General features: G+C 40.1%; 1 protein-coding gene across 1 annotated transcript in view; it reads left to right on the top strand.

The window, feature by feature from the left end:
• The first annotated feature begins 4,259 nt into the window (after positions 1 to 4,259).
• Positions 4,260 to 21,329, top strand: part of LOC139721202 (G-protein coupled receptor 54-like) — a 43,081-nt gene continuing 26,011 nt past the window's right edge. The window contains exon 1 of the mRNA XM_071632529.1: positions 4,260 to 4,505. Coding sequence (XP_071488630.1) covers positions 4,260 to 4,505 — 246 coding nt within the window. The remainder of the gene's footprint in view (positions 4,506 to 21,329) is intronic.

The following is a 21,329-nucleotide window of genomic DNA, read 5'->3' as shown; positions in this document are numbered from 1 at the left end:
TCATGCACCTGGCGCGCTCTCGCTACATACAGGGTGTTCCGAACAAGGAAAATCGACTATTTGTATATTGACGTAGTGCGTGTTACGTGCATTCTTCTCATGCAACTTTTGGGACACCGTTCGAGCACACTGTGGCATATTACGGTACGGGACGGTACACTTTTGATGCACATCAGGAAGTGGTCCACTTTTGGCTCGGTGTGGTATGGTACAGTACATTTCGGGAGCACTGGCTCGGAAAGATACGATACTCTTTCGGAGAGTGCTAAAACGCATCCTAAGATTTTCCCGTTTTCTCTGCTTGTATACTTATTCTCTGCAGATTTAAGGTCGAGTGAGTGAGTGCATGTGTCTGTCAGTGTGTGTGTGTGTGTGTGTGTGTGTGTGTGTGTGTGTGTGTGTGTGTGTGTGTGTGTGTGTGTGTGTGTGTGTGTGTGTGTGTGAGTGCGTTTGCGTGTTTTGCCGGTCATCCATAAGGGAAGACCAGTCTCCAACCTCCGGCAACCAAAAGACAGTGGCGACCAACAACAACCATCTGAGTTGCAATTAAAAAAAAAAACAACAACAACAACTCGAGGCAAGAGTTCATTCATTTGAATAAACACGCCGTACTCGTTGGTAGATTAGAACCAGGACTAGCTGCTGAGCAGAAGCTCGGTAGTCTTTACAACTGGAAACGCCGCCTGTCTAGTAATCAGGAGATCGTTGGTTCGAAACCAACCCGAGTAGCTATGTCCATAATTTTTTTTTTTTTTTTTGAAATCATGACTACTACTAAACCACTGATTTATCGGTGTTTACGTCGGGGAAGGGTAATTTGGGAGCAGTTGCAATAAAAAACAACTCAAAGCAAGAATGAATTAATCTGAGCAGGTCAGCGTTGTCGTACTTTTTTTTTTTCGAATAACAGGAACTCTGGATCCCCGAAGAGGAGGAAAGCACGAGACCAACTATACCAAGTGCATATCCTTCAAAACAAAAAATACATAGACACGAGACCTCACCAAGAACGACTCAAAACTTTGAATGAAAGTCATAGGATAATTTTTTTTTCTAGTACCTTGTGATAGGAAATTGTGTCGGGACCAGGGCGAGTTCTCTTCATTATTTTTTATTTATTATTTTTTTTTAACAGACTTGAGATCAGAAGGTTAATCACAGTCACATTGGCTGGTGGGGAAAATGGAGGGCTCCCTCTCTGTTCATTACCACAACATTTAGGCCATCGTTCCCTGGCATACGGGAGGGCGTCATATTCATTAACATCTTCCGCAGCATGAACTAAAATAGTCTTGTTCAACTGTGTGTACTTAAAAGAGCACATTTCTCTCCCACGCCTTTCCCATCTCAAAATCAAGCCCCGGACACTTTGTCCGTTTCCATGTCCCACTCCCTCTATTTCCGCTTTTTTTCTTCTTTCCTTTTTTTTCTATATTATCTCTCTCCCTCTCTCCTTCTCTCCTTTTCTCTCTCTTTCTTTTTCCTTTTTCCTTTCCCTCCCACTTCTTTCTCCCTCTCCCCTGATTTTCTTTTTCTCTTTTATTTTCACTCTCTTTTTGACGCCATTCTCTACAAGGCCACTTGCAGTTTACTTTACTTACGATACTTCGTGGGATGGCCTGATAAAGGAATGAATGTAACTAGTGTGCTTTGGCTGCGCTATCCGTAGCATGGCAGGTAGCTGGGGCTAATCGTTCAATTACCCGGAACCTATCGCTCGAACGTGCGAAATTTCGCTCGGAGTTTTGTCCCTTGATCGGTGACTACACAATTCCGCCGACAGGCACGATTTGTTCTCCCAATAGCCATAAGTGGGAGGGGAAAGATCGTCGTTACTTCGATGGGGAGTGTGCGTGTGTGTGTGTGTGTGTGTGAGGGGGGGGGGTTGCGAGGGGGAGGGGCATGGGGCGAGGAGGTAAGAAAAAAGAATTCCTGACGACTCTCACCAGTGGCAAGGAGGACATAATTCACCGTCGCCATAAAAAATATTGTTGAGTTCCCCCCTTGGCCTTAAACAACATTATATCGTTACCTAATATCTAACCCATTCCTCTGTCTATGCCTAAAACCCCTATCAATTTCCACCACAAAACCATTAAGAGTAGGCAGTGGATCATGTCGCATTTGCGCCTCCTTATGAATTTTTTGATATGTTTGCACTTCACCCGGCCATACTCTTATATATATATATATATATATATATATATATATATATATATATATATATATATATATATATTTATGTATGTATATATACATATATATGTTTATATATATATATACATTTATATATATATATATGTTTATATATATATATATACATTTATGTATACATATATGTTTATATATATATATATATATATATATATATATATATATATATATATAATGCTAGGCATATCAACCGCCCTATCAGTATACTTTATTGATTTGTTTCCTGCTGATGAGAAACGTCAATGATTTTCCAGATGGAAAGAAAAAGAGAAAGAGAGAAGAAAAAAAAAACATTAGAAGAAGATGAAATTTACGAAAAAAAAGAAGACACGATCGATAAAGCTTTCGGAGAGAAAATACGTCATTTAAACGCCACCTGCTCATACCAGCAGAATGAACGAAAGATTTCGACGAAATAATAGAAAAAATGGGTGCGTTTTGAAAAGCGATTTCAAAAGCCTGAAACCTGAAGACAGTTTTCAATACCCGATACTTTATCATCGCGCCAAATGCAGCAAAACAACACTAGTCGAAAGTGTTATTTTTATTTCTTTTTTTTTCTCATTCAGTCAGGATTTCATCCACAGCATCTGTTCGTGGTGATTGTTACAATAGATATCAAAACTTTAAACTTTCGATTTACAGCTGTGTCTCGTTTTGTTTTCGGTTTATGTATAGTCAGAATGTGATAATGCACGATGCTCATAACAGTCACGTTTTCCAACCTTCGCAGTCACCGCAAGTTTTAAACAGTTTCCCTCTTCCCGTCGTAAGCTCCCTTGAAGTATGCGACTGAATGACTTTGTAGTTAACTCTGGAATTACATTTAGAACATTTCATGTTATTTCTATCAATCTTGTCCTGTTGCTTCGTTGCAAAGTTGATCCTGTGGTGTATTATATGCTTGGCGGTATGAGGTTGCATTATTATGACTCTAGATTCATTAATTCATGTAACACAATCCACTCCTCTTTCCCCTCCCTCAAACAGTACGGTGGCAACAGTGCTGCCAATCAGAATATGACTCGCAGAGTAACGATCACCATTTCTCTCTCTCCCTCTCTCACTCTCACTTGCAGGGAAAAGCCGAAGTGAAATAACCTCTCACCACGGACTCTTCTCCGCGAACGTCAGCGTGCCAGCTCGGAGCCCCATTAAGCGAAGATTTATGTAGAGGGAGCTCCCATCAACTGGTGTAATAACAGTGGGAGGGACCGAACCATCTTGCGCTATTTTGTGATGAGTTACACGTCAGATCGCGCTTGCGAGGTACTGGAATACGAAGACGCATCGATTACTTACTCGGAGTCTTCAACTTCTCCTTAAATCACTTCTTGAACTTGTTCCCATCATCTATAGAGAATTTGGCATTTAAACCAAGCGCCGATCACAGTTTCCTTGTTGCTATTTTTTTTTTGCTTGCTCATTTGAAAGATTGTAAATAAACACACATGTAAACTACGTAAAGAAGACAAGATTTTAGTCAATGTGCAGATGTAATAGCGTGACAAGACGCTAAGTGACGTTTCACATGACAGCATATGCGTGCAAAGTACAGAGCGCGTAAGAGCATCGTCTGTAAATCTCGAGAATGAATGTACAGCGTGCAGCTACCGGCAACGGTGGCGGAGCATAACTAGTTACTGATCAGCGTGGCTCGTCAACAAAACGTACACAGCGGGACTTTCACTAAAGATTCCATGCGGTCGCACTTACGCAGTGGTTCATGGTGTGGGAAGCCGCAGTGAACAGTTTAGTGTCGAAAGCGCCGAGAGCCATCTTTATCCACCTGTGAAACTGTGTGCATTTAGTTTTCGTCTATTACTAGACTTCGCTTTCCACTCGCCTAAATCAATTGAACGGATCATCTTGCCGCGTCTGTAATTGTGGTAGTAGATTAAGTTGCATCCATCTTCCTTTTCGTTATTTTCGTCGTCTTCGGGAAATCGTTAACCAACGCCAAAATGTATAGCAGCATAGACCCCGACTGGTTTTACAACAGAACCAATTCGACGGAAGGCGGAGGCTCCGAAGCCTTTTATACCATGTCCGTGGTCGTTCTCTTCATTATTGTCTTTATCGGTACTTTCGGCAACTCCATCGTCATCCTGATCATCCTCCTGCATCGGGACATGCGCACGGTCACCAACTACTTCGTGCTCAACCTCGCCATCACCGACATCGCCATGCTCATCATCTGCGACATGCCCACGGGGATCGTCCTGGCGAAGAACACGCCGTCCTGGCCGCTGGGTGATCTCATGTGTCGCCTAATTGGCTACACTATGAATGTAAGTATAAACCACTGCACATGTTTCCTTAATTTTTACAGGATTCGATCCGCTCAAACAAGAGACCAGATGTGCCTACTGTGCCCTCTGTTCCGTGTTTTCTTTTTATTTCATTTTTCATATCGTTTCATTTCATTTCCAACAACACGGAACATTTACATATATATTAGCACAAAATCAGTACAAGTTGTACCAAGGAAAACACATTATAAGAGATATTATAAGAGATATTGTAAAAACATGAAGACAAGCGAATACACACACAGACACAACTGGCATTACGAATCAAATCTTTGAAGCATGTAACCAAAGACGATCTCGTCCTTTCCTCCTACCCTCTGCCGAAATCCCTCCTCATGCTGTCAGGAAAAAAAAAACAACTCCAAAAATTTGCTCTGTCCGTCTTACATGTATCGACATAGACGCCCTCCAAAGGGCAACTTAGTTATCGACACGTCGAAACGGAAATTTGACTTTTCCTTTCCCACTTTGTCAAGATGTCATTGTAAAAGAAAAAAAAATGAACCTGGTGCAGATGCACTTACGCACTTATGCCCCACTGCACTTTATGACTTATTGGTGTCTTATGCGTGTTTGTTTGTTGTTGTTGTTTTTTTTTTACAAAACAAGACGCCCCTAAGTACATAAATGTACATACACACACCCGCGCATATCTCTTACCAGTCAGAGTTACGGTCACTGCAAGAGAACACGAGAACACCGTTCCGACTTTTGTTGAAGGATACCCGATGAAAACTTTACGCACAGTCTTTGGGGATTTAAGTTGTCATGGAACGGGCCAAGTGAACCGAAATTTTAAGTGTTCATTGTCGTACAGTAAGCATATTCACAATCTCTGCCCCTTCACATACACGACCTTATCTAAACACGCTGTGACATCATTAGACTAGATGTAACTTCTAACATTAGTTGGCAGACAATTAATTAAAAAAATAACATATCAGATATTGTAACTTGCTAGGTCACAATGAAACAACAATGAAAGTGGAGAATAAGGAGACTTTAAGAGAAACCAGGAGATTATTCCACCCTGAATTTATGTCATCTAATTTCTCTTCCTACATCTTGAAGTTATGAAAAACGACTGCTGATATTCAGAATGCCGTACATTATTTTTTCCAGATATGGGTTGTTTGAACCTCCTCAATTTTATTCAGGCGACCTTTTCTTGAGGTATGGTGTTTACGCGTTTGTTAGACATAATGATTATGAATATATGCATTGACGACATATCTGCAGGCATGGAGGGATATAAAACCGTGTTGAATCTTGTCATGATGGATTTCCTTCTGATTCTCCCGTAAAACAGCATTTCTCTTCGTCTGTGTTCGCTTCAATTCAGGCATCTGTCTCTGCCTATACTTCTCGCTCGTGCTAAATTTCTTTTCAGTTGCATTTGCTTTTCTATCTGTATGTTTGTGGGGCGGGGGTTCGTGTCAATATTGCTCTCCCTCCCCCCCCCCCCTTCTCTCTCTCTCTTAGCTCTCTCTACTTCTCTCGTACCTTACCCTCCTTCACTTTCTTGTTATTAATATTTCATCGGTGTGCCGTGGGCCCATTAAGTGTTACTTTGAGCACATTTTTGAGTGTAATTGAAATATCATTATCTACTCCCGCTGACCTGCATGACTGTAATTTGGCGTCTGGTCTCCCCCCTGCTGCTCGAAGTGCTGTGTACGTGAGATAACTCCCCGGGGAGTCATGGGCCTGCTTGATGTGGGTCGAGGCTGGAGGTGATGGGTTTACTCGCCGAATGTTCTGCGGGAGTAACAATCAAAAATGAATACTAAGGCGAGACTGATGTAGACAAAAACTAAACAACGACTGAGAAAGTGATTCGAGTATCTCTGAAGTAGTTGCATTAGTCGTTCTTCTGTCTTTTTCATATTTTCTCTTGTTTTCAATTCTTCCCCGGTTTTTCCCCTTTCTCAGTTGGCAATCATCGCAATGCAGTTGCATTTTTTTTATAGAATTAGCGCCTAGCTTGTACTATTTCATCCCTTTCCTTCAGCCTTTCTTCTCCTTAATAAGTTTGCTTGATTCTTTTCTACTTCTATTTCTCTTGAAGTTCTCCTTTAATTCTTTTTCTTTCTTTGTTGTTGTTGTTGTTCTTTTCTTCCCTTACTCACTTTATTTCTCTGCTCTTCTGCTTTTTTATGCATCTCCATCTCCCCTCTTTTTATGCATGTTCATGCAGTAATGATACTGCGACGTATCTGTTGGGATGGTGCAATTGCAGTAGCTGTGTATTATAAGCGAGGAAAAAAAAACATGAGCGAGCATGCGTTAACTTGCGGCTTGACGGGCGAAATCTGCACGAACATGTAAAACAACATGAGTCACGGAAAAAACAAATATATAGGCTGGTTAATGTTAAACACAAAGAGAAACCTGACATTTCAGTGCGGCCGTTAAGAGGATAAACCGGTGACTGGGTAACTCCGCTGTGATGGAGTGATAAAGACAATCTCCTTGAGTCTTGAACAAACTCCAGCAACTTTCACTGGCGGGACACAGCTATTCAAAGTCTCACATACCCAAGTGCCCCCCGGCACTTCCGGCATCGTACGCGACGAGTCGCCTATATCCAGACTGCAACTTTCATCCAGTTTGATGGATGAAAGTCTTGAATGAATACAGACGAGATGTGGATGAGGTAGGCATGGTGCCCATGGGTTGTCCAGGGAAGAATATACAGGATAAAGTCATGTCAGTATAATCAACTCGGCATGTTAACGTACCAACGGGACAACACGCTGCAAGGACAATGTCAGAAATCATATTATGCCGTACCTATTTTCCTAGTTTTTCTTTCTCTCACTCCCTCTCTCTGACTCCTCCCTTCTTTTCCCTCCCCTCTCCCTCCATCTCTCTCTATCTCTCTCTCTCTCTCTCTCTCTCTCTCTATCTATCTATCTATCTATCTATCTATCTATCTATCTATCTATCTCTATTTATCTCTATGTATCTTTATTTCCCACTTACTTTCTTTCTCTCTTTAACTATAACCTTTTTTTTTTCTTTCAATACGTGAAGGTGATTTATCTTGTTTTTCGAGGATTGGCCTTTCTGGAAACTGAAGAATAACCGCCTGAGCTAGAAGATGCCATGTTTTCCAATTGTGTGTTTTCTGTTCGAAACACTTTGCGGAGGACCACACATCCTCGTCTCAGTTTGAAAAACGATGTAAAACGTGAAAGATGATTATCAAATTACTCTTGCCGTTGCTTGCTTAATGGACATTGTCACATGAAGGGGAGCATTCCATTCATTTTCTTATAGTATAAGCGAAAATTCCACTCAGGCTCACGTTGACCTTTGCAGATAAAATAGAGATAAACCAACAGAACGTTGAAAGTTTCAGCGAAACCGATTAATACTAAAAAGAGAGGGGATTACCAAATAGTGAGATGTGTGGTAACCTTATTACGATATTTTGATAATGTGATGGTCCCACCACGACACAGATATTGTCCGATCTGTTCGTACCTCCATAACATTATGAAAATAAGTAGATAATAATCATTGCAACTGTTTTACCCCTACCAGAAAGATATGACTAAACAGAAATATTTTCACGATGCATGTTTATTCTTTCTTTTCCATTTACTTCAACAGATTCTTTTTTTTTATATATATTTCACATACAGCATTGGTCAATGAATGCACTCTGAGGAGATAGAATGATGGGGTACAGTTCGTTTTCTGAAGGTACTTTAATCTGAACATGAAAATAATGAGGTTTGAAATTCGTAGTTTGTTAGCTAGCACCTTCTTTTCATTTTCTGATTAACAAACCTTAATGCATTTTTGGATTAATAAGCCTTCGAAATACCAAACCGTATTTTTTATTCGGATTTACAGACTTTCGAAATAACGAACCAACGGAATAACGAACCGAAATTATTTAGGATTTAGAACTTCTGAAATAACGAACCCTCGGAATATAGAACTTATTTCTTTTTCGGATTATCGAGCCTTTCGTAAAGCAATTAAACCATCAGAATAATGTTACACATGTTTGGATTTACGAATTGTATTTCATTTTCGGTTTAGCGAACATGCAGGTACAAGGAATTTGTGTGTTTCGGAATAACGAACCACAGGAATAACGAACCTTATATTTCATTTTCGGATTAACGACCTTCAAAATAACGAACATCACCCAAAATAACCACGAATTGTCGTTGGATCACATGGTTGTGATTGATTATCACCGTCGTGAAAAATAAAAACGTGCGATGTTTCAAAATTAACTGATAACCTATTTTCCCTGAAGTCGCGGAGACGTCACCGCGACGTCTCCAAGAGACGTCTTCTCAATCGTGGAGAGGTCTCCGGTCGGTTAACAATGGGTCTCTGCATCGTCACGGAGACGCCTCGGAGACAAAATTTGTCTCTGCGACTTGGCTGCGACTATGGAGACGTCGCTGAGACCAGCTGGAGACTCGAAAAAGTCTCCGAAAAAAAAAATTGAACATGTTCAATTCTCTCGTGACTTCGTGGAGATCAGGCTTGTCTCCAGGGGACATCGTAGAGATGTTGCAGAGACGTCTCCGCGACCACCCCATAACCACCGAGACTCAAGTAGCCCCCAGGTCGCCACCTAGTCTCTAAGCCAATGGGATGAGCCACTTTACATCAGTTAATAGTAACAGTTACAGTACTTGGTACTGAGCAGTTTTGAATTACATTGTCTAAGCAGTACATGTGGCTTCTAACGTCCTGTAAAGCCGCTCTCGTGATGTGTTTTGTTTTTGTCTTTGTTTTTGTTTAAGGGGTGTTTCTGTTTTGTTTCGTTTGTTTGTGGCCTAACAGTCTTTCGGCCCTACTTTGTCATTATAACTCCGCCATCCGCACAAAATGTGTAAGTGTGTAAACCAAAGTGCGTAAAGGGCAGTCGCTCGGTCGGTTGGTCGGACTATCTCTCCGTTGCCAAATTTTGTCTTTCAATGTACTTTTCCAAATTTTGGGCGATTGACTTAAAATTTAGCACTCGTGTTTGCAGTAATATATTGTAGATGTGCATGCAAAGCACTTTTATTTCCTCAATGTTACGCACGGCGTTTCCACTGTAACAGCATTTTTTGAATAAGATAGTGTCAATAATGTTTTAGTAAAACAAGCTTACTCTTTGGTTTGAAATCGGTACATGCGCCCGCTAAAGCATGTAGCCGTGTAAGTTACACCTTTCGTAAATGCCGAACAATTCATTGCCATACCAACAACAATAATTAATTCATTCTTTTTTCTTCTTTTTTGGTAATCACAGTCATTAAAAAGATGTTGATCAAGCTCACTCCCTCAGTTATTGCGTGTTTTACTTGAAATTTGACACATGCGATACCTATACTGAGCAGATATTGAAGATATTTCTGTCGTCAATGTTGATTAATGTGTTACCATGGTAACAAAATTTCATTTTAAAAAAATGATAAATCTTATGGATTCGACAGCTTCTAGTTTTTCATTTTGTGACTTAATATTCAGCAAATGTGAGTCCAATAAGCATGTACAAGATCTTTTTGTCAATGTTGGATGATGCGTTACCATGGTAACAACATCTTAAGGTAAAATGATACAGAAATATTTTCGACTGAAAAACTTCTTCAGTTTTGCAAGTTTCGGTTTGAAATTTGGCACTCATGACTGCTACAAGGTTTGAATGTGCAAGACACATTGCTAGTCAGAGTTAGAAAAATCTGTTGCCATGGTAACTGCCTTTTTGAATATTTCTTGTAGATCTGTTTTTGTTGTGCATGTGTTGTGCGTAGAATTTACTCAAGGGCATGAACAATGACGTAGGGGGTGTGTCCTATGCATGATGTGTACGAAAATAGCGGCGTGACTTTTAAGCCGACACTCAAGCTACATCATCCTTCTTAACCTTTAAAAGTCGCGTGGCATCTGTAAACTTTTTTTTTTGCGAATATTTTTATGCGTCCTCGTCCATCATTTTCCTCTGAGTAACGACTGGCAACGACAGCTGGTCATTTCAGTTCAAAGGTATTTAAGTCGTCCGTGCTTTCTGTCCTACTCTCTCTCTCTCTATGTGTGTGTGTGTGTGTGTGTATGTGTCTGTGTCTGTGTCTGTGTCTGCTCTTTAGATCTTGTCGTAGCTTCTATATGTCTACTGCTGTTATGCAGTAGTTATGCATTCAAGCAGATCATAGGTTGCGATAATTTGAGTATAATTTTAACTCAGTTTAGCAACACCCTACAATCACATGATGTACAGTCCTGGCATGATTTAAATAAAAACAAAATACAAAATGTGTTTAACAAACGACCAAACTGTGATTCCTGTCGTGCAGGAATGGATTTCTTTAATTTCTATACCATGTGCCAAAGAACGATTCCGCTTGAGGGATAGTCATAATTACTTGAGATTTTTCACTCGCAATACACAAACACAATACACAAACAAGCAGGCAAACAACAACAACAAACGTGATCGATTTGCGCAAGCGGCAACAATGTAATTACCCGGTGCACATCGCTCTCTTTGCCAAAATGGCTGAGAAACATTAATGTGGACATAAATCTGCTGACATTCGATCATTTGTTGCTCTTGGCTGCCAAGCGAAGTATGAAATAAAATGAAATAAAATGAAATGAAATGAAATGAAATGAAATGAAATGAAATGAAGTATCTCGCTTTGGGTTGGAGCCATGTAATGTGTATGTGACAGGTCATCACGAAATCCATGCAATCGACGAATGTCAATTGTAATTAATTACTTGTTTTTTTTTTTCATTTCTACCAATTCCCAATGCTCCAGACGTTAGGCATTGAAGTGATAATATATGATTTAGACCACTGTATTCAGAGCAACATACCACTGTCATTTGAATTCATGAAATTTTCCCGTCGAATTGCTTTTTAATTCAACATCACATCATTAAATTATTTACGTCGATGTAAGACAATTTGTTAATGAGTTTCAATGCCACAAACATAGTGAGAGCGTCGGCCGCGATTTTGAAAAAAAAAAATGACTTCGAAGAGTAGATCGATGTCAAGTCAAACCAGGAAAAGTTCTGTAAAACTTTCAATCACATTATCTTACGACTTTATTTAAAGAGACAGGATGTAGTGAAGATGATTTGACATGTATTAAACCTGTATATTATCTGAACTTGGTCCCAAACATTCTACTCTACCACTCCACATTGCCAATTTATTACTCATTCTCTCACTTAACACTTTCTAAAAGATATTATAGTGTTTAAAAATAGTATGAAATCTTCTTTTTTACACCACTAGCTGCCTTTTATACGCTCAAACTATTCCATGGTGTCTGCTAGACTGGATAGTGGATCTAAAGCCATGATAATGCAGTGATCTCTCGTTGATTTTTTTTCTCATTTTGTTGTTATCTTTTTCAAAAAAACAACAACAACAAAACAGCAAAAACAGCAACAAAACAAAGAGACTTCGCCACAGGTGCGATGCGCTGTACGCGAGAGCTGTTATAACGTCATAATTTCCATCAGAATTTATAGTGGGACTTAAAGCAAGCTCATCGATTGGGTGGGATGCATGGTGAAAGTCAGTGACGAACCTCTCCTTTAGCTGCACTTTTACTTGTTCCAATACATTTCACATCCCTATGGATTCATTTCCTAAAGCACCACTCTATTAAAAGAGGAACCGCCATTACACGAAACTGCCACGAACTACATTTTTAACCATCACCATCAAATTTTGAAAGGGGAAGGAGGAGGGGGGTTGCTGTAGAAGTTTTGGGCTTGTCATTTTCACATTGTTAATTCTGAGTTTCTTTGCATGAATTATATGTTAGAGAAAGATTAGCAAGAATTTGTTAGATTATCACTAAATCCGCACAAAATCAGATATTTACAAAGTTTCGTCAATCTTTAAATGAATGGCAAGAACTTCGGGGTTTTTTTTCTAAATATATGCACATATATTGCACATATAAAAAAAAATGAGTTATACATCGACATTGTTAAGATTCTTTTGAAATTTCTGCAACCGACACAATCATTTGCATTGCGAGGAAAGAAATTTCTTTTTAATATCTTAGATATAAAATAATCAATAACAACAAATGGTATAGAGTATGATAGAAAAAAAAAAGATACAGCAGCAAACCGAGGATTGTTGTTTCTAGGACATGCTAGTTTGATTATCGCTGAATCCGCTATTGCTACGCCCTCCATGACACCGTGAGTGGATACAATGGGAGACGGTAAATTAATCACGTTGATGACCGATGAGATGCTGGTCCCGGATGCCTGCCCGTTAAGGGGCACCAGCTGTTATCATGACTGACGATTAATGCCTCTTTTAGCCGCCCCCAGCATTTTGGGGTAATGCAAAACACACCCACCTATACCACTCTTGCCTATCCCGTGTTTTATGCTGCCTTCAGCAAAGCGCGTATTTTTTAATTTTTTTTTTGGTAATTTTCAATTTTTAATTTATCTATTTGTTTATATTTTTGAAGGCTCACCTGCGCCAAAGATTTATGTGAGCTTTTACAATCACTCATCATCCAGTGTCCGTGTAGCGCGTTCTATGTCATACATATTGATAAATGCTTTTAGGAGATGCACAGGTAGATTTAAGTCAGGTTTGACATTCAGTTTGTATCTTCATTGGAAAGGGGCACTCTTTGTACCATTGGTAAACAATGTTTTATTTATCTGTTTTGTTTTCATTTCCATCTGACTTGATTATTGGATAGCCCATACTCAGCTGCACTAGCTGGTCTTCCATAGGGTACGATTTTGAGTACTTAGCTGCTTAGGGTGAACCATTTCACCGGGTTATGCACCCGGCCCTTTCCGATAAATGAATGAAGCGGGTTTTTTTTTTTCTTTACGTGCGTGGGTTGTGACTCTCTCACACACGGGACCCCCATTTTATGTCCTATCCGAGGGATGGAGTATTTTGCCTCTATTTGAGGTGATAACATGATAATACACAACATTGCTCAACGAGACTCACTTGGATTCGAACCCGCGCCCGAACCCTAGCCGTTCAATTGGAAGGCAGATTTACGCTACCCACTGAGTCACCTCGCAGTTCTTCAATGACTACAACATGGAATAATGTGTTTCCCTATATGTTTTTATTGCTTCTCGTCATCGTAGATAAGAACGCTACACTCTTCTTGATGAGTACAGTGCAGCAGTGGTTTTGTTTTTCCTATAGAGTGGTTGTTTCTTGATATATTATCAAAGTGTGTCGGAAACAGATACATAGCAACATCTTTAATTGGGCATGTTACTTTTCGACACTAAGGAAAGCTTTCATCGTATTCAACTACTTAGAAGCTAACAACATGGTATAACCCAATTTCTCACAATAATCTAGAGCTGAGCAGATAGAAGGAGAACATGTAGAAGTTACCGAAGTGACAACCAAACAAGACACACCAGTCTTTGCCACCAGCGATGGAGATAGACATGACTGTATGACCAACCACAATAATTAAGATACCGAACGTGGCAGGAAACGAAAACATATAATGCAGTCATAATCACAATTACATGGATACATATTATTTTTTTTATTCCTGTCCCAAGGGCAAAGGAAGCTCGTGAGCTGGCAAAACAACCATGTAACGTCAGTAAGTTACCAAATATACGATTTATAGGGTCTGGCCGAATCCATATCTTTCCTGTTGTCACACACAAACAAAAGGAATGAAGCTTGAAAACATTCAATCTGTATCCAGCCGTGCGTACTTTAGTCGAATTACGTTCGATGGATTGGTATTTCTCTTTCGTCTACTGCCTCTGCATTGGTCTGCCTCATCATTCTCTCTCAAATTATCGAACCCCCCCCCACCTCTATCTTTCCTTCCCACTTCTCTGGTATTGGAGCTAGTAATCAAACTGTTATTTATCGTATGTGTCATTTTGATATTCTTCTGGTTGCATCTAACAGCATTGATGTCCCTATGTATTATTGCGTTGATTATTCTGTTTGTTGGTGTACATTTCTGCATCCACTGTCCAGAATGAGAAGACTATGGTGATGTACAGCGGGCGCCACGCTACCGGAGCATTAGGCACATTTCTCTGATAACGAGTAGCATCAATCCATGTAGAGTCTTCTGATTAGAAACATTTTGTGACCCACTCCATCATCAAACGTGCCGGTGACGAATCTCCGTCAAACTCATTCGGTGTGAACTTTTTTTTTTGCTTCCCCGTCAGCCCCTTCTATTCCAAGGGCCTTTTACTATTCATGAAGGTTACCTGAGTTAGGAGAATACTTTCCGTCGTGCACCTAGATAATGATCTAAACATGATCTAGATGATTAGTTGTATTACTTCTGTAAGATGAAACTCGCCACGGCATTGACCTCACCCTCTGCCTCCACGAAAAAAAAAAACACCCTGGAAAAACTCATCCCGTTCTTTATTGAGTGGAACCTTGTTAAAATACCTGGATAATCACGAGGGTTCCCCCAACAGATCAGCGGGAGTGCCGGTAATCTAGATCATGTCATTTGGTAGAGGACTTGAGCCGAAGTTTATCCCTTGGCTGCACTTTAAACGAGTTCTTGAAGTGGCATTCCCGTGACGTCTTGCTGGTTTTAAGGTCTCCCTCAGCCTCACTTTCACTTGCCCTACCTTAATAGAATCAACCTCTTTAGTGTCAGTATCAAAAGTGACCCGACATCACCCCGATAAAGTCCCAAGCATTTACCGGAAAGCCGAATGAGGTTGGCATGGAATGGAAATTTTGTCCTTTAATCAGACTTAGCTATAAGGAACAACAACAAGAACAACAATCCCTCAAGCAGAACGGCATCTATATTCATGAACCAATATTCTTTATTGTTATATCATGTCTGGTCAGTGAACTATTTTCTGTTCGATACGCTTTAGAAATAAAGTGAGACAGGCTGGATGTTCGTGGAAGGCTTAGACTCTAAAGAAATATAAACTACAGATTTTGTGGTGACTAGTGACAACTAAAAAAAAAAAAAGAAGAAAAGAATTATCTCGTGATTCAAGTGGTAAAATAATTGACTTTAAATCTTTTGTATCGAAGTTCAGTATTTTGCTGACGCTGAGAAAATTAAAATCTTTGCTCATGTCACAGCATTTTTACGTAAATTTCCCAGGCATTACAGACACTTTTTAACGTTTGATATCACGTTTTAAATTACTAGAAACATGATATTATTCCTCAACCGTATTCTCGGCGTGATTTCGGAATTAACGACCAAGCGTTCTGATTTATAATTCTGTCCATTCACTTTTCGCTCTCCTTTCTCGACAGATAAGATGGTGACAGATAACATGATAATGAAAAAGTTATAACGCTTGAAGACCGTATTATGAATTCGTTTATTACATTTAAGATCATTAAAACGGGGCAAATTACCACAGAATGAGCGATTTTTATTCATGAGCGCAATCAGCGAAGAATACAGACGCCGCTAAAAGCACAATTTATAGGAGCTGCATTTTGGTAATGCTGTATGAGTTCCCTAAGCTAGGAATGATAAATATCAGTAATGAAGCTGAACTTTATGATGTTTATTGTTCTCAGTATTCCACCGCCGTGTTATGAATACGCCATGTTCATATCTTATGAAGACGTACGTGTAACAGTGTTCGTGAATACAAGTGTGTTGATGAGTGTGTGTAGTATTGCACGACCGTGTTATGAATACGCCAGGTTTCCATCTTAAAAAAGTTGTGTTACAGTGTTCGCAAGTACAAGTGTGTTGCTGCTGTTACTGTGTGTGTGTGTTTGTGTGTGTGTGTGTGTGTGTGTGTGTGTGTGTGTAGGAGGGACTATCCATCCGTCTGCGTTATGCTTACATGTGTGTGTCGTCTGATTTTTGCGGAGGATTATGTGCTGCACTGCAGTGTGGGCAGTAACAAGGAAAAAAGAAACAATAAACAGTTGACATGGTTTCTTTTTTTCTCTCTCTTTATGTGTTCCTTTATACAGGAAATGATGAATACTCACGATCCCGATCGTTTTTGACTGTATTCACGCTTGCTCACGCTCACACACTTTGTTTTTCTTCGTGTGTGTGTGTGTGTGTGTGTGTGTGTGTGCTTTGTGGGGGGGGGGACGCACATTCTTTGACTAATATGTAACATTGACAATTCGTTGACATTTCCGTCGTTGACAACAAATAACCACTGCTATCTATATTAATGTAAAGTTTGATTTTAAAAAAATAACTGTGTTGATGGTGAACACAAGTGTGTTCGGGATCAACGTTGTGATCCACGAGATGTCTATTTAAATACCTAATACGTTTCAAAGAACAGAGGGGTAGCCCTCCGCCCACCCACTATTCCAACCAGCCCATTGGCCATTTGAAATCAGGAGAAGGCTCGTAGACCCCTGGCGGGTTAGGTTGAAATTTTATAAGGCCTCATTCGCTCACAGGGATTCGTATAGTGGTGTTAGAGTGTTGCAAGGTGGACAGGTGCGTTGATTGTTACGAGGTATTGTGACCGCGTGCGCAATGTTCGCGCCAATTCTCGCTATCGCCAATGACGTAAAAAGTACCAGGATGTTGATTTAAGCGTCATTCACGGTGCATTATGGGATAGTCCGGTAGCAAAGTCACTTCCGTTCGTACGCGCGTGATACGTGACTAATGCTGTTTACACACACAACCGACTGTATTCTACGTGTACTTCCGGTTTTCTCGACTTGAATTACAGCTTTAATATGATTTGAAATTCCTCCATTCTTAAGAAATTGCTGTTAATACGACTATTGGTTGTTGCTGCGAAGCTGCCACGTGTTGTTCGCACGACAATAAATGAAAAAAATCTGCAGAAATAGGACCCTTACTGGCATGCGAGACGTGACGTGGCCGCGTGGGTGAAGTTTGCGGGTGACTCCACAGCGCAGTACGTGCACGCGCGACCTACTAGTAGTGGTAGTATAGTAGCACTAGGTAGTAGGCCCAGTGCTTACATACATTGTACGTACTTACTTGGAAGAAATTGCTTCGGAGACAGGATAAGTTCGAGATCACTGTTCGTTCCCGATTGTGTTCGCGACATTTCGACAGAGAACAAATAAAAGAAAAAAAAAAGATGGGCATTCCATGACGATATACACTGTACTGTATATCCAGGCGGGTTAATATTTTCCAGCATATTTTCAGCGTATGCAGAGATGACTGATTTGTGATGTGTATGTGTTAGCTTATGCGCTGCGTGCAGTGGTGCATGCTATTAATGCAAGGCCGGTCGCCGGCGGCGGGGACTACAGTGTACGAGTACGGTATCGACAGGCCTGGCCACTCGCTGGCTCGGGCGGTATACAGCGGCCTACTGTATTAGTATCCGTGGTCGGCGCTGCGCTATAGGTAAGGTACACGTACGCGCACGCTAGCGTTGTGCAAATTATGACCCGCGCCGGAAGTGCCCTTGCTACCAAGTGCACTAAATCTTGACGAAAAAGCCACATCCGGGTACTTTTTACGTCATTGGCGATAGCGAGAATTGTGCGGACGGAGATGCGTCTCATTTGCATCAATTACAAGCAAGAATAGCTGGTCGGCATCGTCTGATGACGGGCGAACTGAACCTATTCCCTACGGCGCCCAGTCGCGTTCGGTATGATTACACCCGGCTTTTAGCCAGAGTTCCGCCCGCTCCCGTTCGTAACCACGCTCCGATCCGCATTAATTGTTTTTTGGGGGACTAGAAACATCCGAAAATATATCGTGAAGCTAATGGGTCTGTGAGCGCGCTTATAAATGACGTCATTGCCACGATCAGGCTGTACGTATTAACTTTGGTGGCTCGTGAAGCAGTAACCGAGGTGTAAAGCTCGACAAGGTTGTAAAGGATTTATATTTGTCATGTCCAGCTTTGACGTATTATAATTCATCCTTTCCATTACTGAAAACGCAATTCAATTCTCATCCGCTCTAGAGGTGTGATACATATATCACTTCTGAATGATAAAAATTGGCTCCTATTCCCGTTTTACGTAATCCCCTCTGATACAAATATCCCATAGTTGGCCCCACTGATTGTGGGAGCGCATATTTGAAATGCGTTTGTGTTAATATGTTTGAATTCCACCACGACCAAGGAGATTACAAACTTGAATGTAGCCAAAAAAAAAAAAAAAAAAAGACTGTCGACAATCTCCCACTGGAGACAGACATACAAACAAACGAACGATGGTATGGTGGCGCTCTATAATGCAGTGAAGGCCCTTTGAAATGTCAGCGCACTCTTAGTCCCGACATTGCCCGATGAAATTCCTTTCGTTGTTTCTGCTGTCGTTAAAGACGTAGTCGCTGGGTTAAGATTTTTTTAAATGATTCATTTCATTTCTGTTTGACTCTTTAAAGGATCTGATAATTTCGTTTTTGTTGAAGGTATTTGCTCTCATTATGATCTTTATGATCCATATACTTACAATATTCTGTAAACTTATTTTCATTATGCATTGCGATGTAATTAATGTATTCGATTTATGTGAGATATATTTATGTTACTGCTTGAAATGGAAAAAATGAATGAATGAATGAATGAATGAATGATGAATGAATGAATGAATCACGTTAAAATATTGTTGTTTTCTTTTTTTTTCTTTCCTTACAATTCTTTGGGAAATTTGTTTTGACATGCAATTAATCATAGGATTCATTAATCACTAATCAGGATCATAGCAATCTACACTATTATACTTTTGTATGAAATGAAGCCATCCCTTTGTCCAGTACGAATTTACTCTAATTGCATGTTCCTTGAAACCGTCAACTGTCTGTGGATCATGGCATGAATACTGTATGCGAAGGAAGATTGGAGTTACTGTTATTTTTGCTTTCAGTCGAAATAATATGCATTAATGATCTAACATAAACAGACACAAAGTCGCTTGTCCCTTTGAGACCACATGACATTGCAGACAGCGAAGCGAAAACACGATCGTCTAGAAGAGGTTGTGCGTCACAATATAAACAAGCAAGTGTCGTCATGACGTCCCCTTTCTTTAAAGGTAGGATCCTAAGGCTAAACAGAACTCTCATTTGTATTCTTAGTTTGACCATTTTGTAAGGCCGGGATTGACCATTCGTGCTGACATCGCACAACAGCTTTCGGATCTGTAACTTGAGATGTGAGATATAATCCGTGCAACAGTTAACCAACATACATCAAAAATGGAAGATCGCAACTGCCAACGAGCGTTTTTATTCATCGAAGTACAACATCAGAGTCAGATGTTACAACGGACTTTTGATTGAAAAACAAAACACTTCATCAACGAAGGATGGTGGAGACAAAACATTATTTAAGAAAAAACTCGGATGGAAATTAAGAGGCTTTAGAACTAAATAGGGGTGGTTTATATACCTCTTTTTTGTCTGCAGATTACTACTCCCTATTCCCCTCTTCCTCCCCTCTCCTTCCCTATCTCTCTCCCTCTTCCTCTCTTCTTTCTCATTCTATATCCTCGCCCAATGTCTCCAAGTTTCTGTTGACACGTCCTTCTCAGCACTGTTTTTCATCCTTGATGAATATTGCACCAGTGAACTGTCGGTATACCCAGTATGTTTCTTTATCCAGTCTCGATGACTGTCATTGGCAATCGCCTGCGATTGTCTCCTCGCGGTGAGAATCAGCTGACTCTTTGCGACTCAGAACATTCTCTCTCCTCACATACCCAAAGACACAATCATCTATTCATAAATAATAATCTTCCTCTCCGTAGCTTAGAAAGGATATGGCTTAGCGGGTTTGTCTTTTTTGTTTATGACTCTACTTTGAGTGTGGTATGCTGACATAAAGAAAAAGATCGTCGAAAACGTACCGCAGCCGCTGATGCAAATCTTTCAAACCCCGTCATCCATAAACACATTTGAATTCAATACCTTTGTTAGAAGGAGAAAAGCCTCACACTCCCCTTCGTCTCCGTTTTATTTTTTTCCAAAGCCCTCGTCAGATGTTCAGAAGAACTTCCTCAGTTTTGTTTTCTGGTATCATATATGTATACTTTAATGTTCCATAATGTTCCATTTCATCCCTGTTTAACCGTTTCTTATTTTGAGTTTAATTTCATTACTTTTAGCGAGGACTTTTTCTTTTCACTAATAAAAGCGGTGAAGGACACAAGCCCGTTGTGATGTAACTCTTTGAGTACTGAGTGTGTAAATACCTCCTATAAATGAGATCTTTAGATATTGTAGATTTAGTGCTATGTAGGCGTCTTTTTTTTTGCGAATGAGTGTTGAGTGTGTGTGTTTGTGCGTGAGTACGTGTGTGTGTGTGTGCGTGTGTGTGTGCGTGTGTGTATGTGATGTGTGTGTGTTTGTCTGTGTGTGCTTGTCACTGAGTGATTTATCAGTTAGCAAATTTCCTCATCATATTGGACTGAAACAGGTGGTGGCAGGATGCTTAGCTGTAAACAGTTTTCCTCAACGAAATCATAACTAAGGGATGAATGAGCTTTGGTTGTTATGGTATCTTAAAAATAGCCACAGCACAACTTCAGACGCGTACACTCCACGTTCATTCGTCAGTTCATTTTCATAGTCCGCATTATTATTCGATGCAGAAAACGCACAGTGAAAAAGCTGCGCAATCCTTAGTCAAAAATCGAGAGGGAAACAAATCTAACAATCCAATTCAACTAGATTATGATTTTATGTCCATACAGGAGCAAAAAAACAAGTAGTTTAAAATATGCATTTTACAAATGATACTGCTTTAAACAAATCGTAATAAAATATGTTGAATGCATATAAAGTATATTACAAAATATATGTACAATTCAATTGATTAAAAGTAGAAACAACGTATTCTTTGCTTCAAAGA

Source organism: Diadema antillarum, unplaced genomic scaffold (genome assembly GCF_040938485.1).
Source record: "Diadema antillarum isolate AM-2024a unplaced genomic scaffold, OU_Dant_1.0 scf00000140, whole genome shotgun sequence".
In the NCBI taxonomy this organism is placed as follows: domain Eukaryota; kingdom Metazoa; phylum Echinodermata; class Echinoidea; order Diadematoida; family Diadematidae; genus Diadema; species Diadema antillarum.
This window is presented reverse-complemented; position numbering and strand designations above follow the sequence as displayed.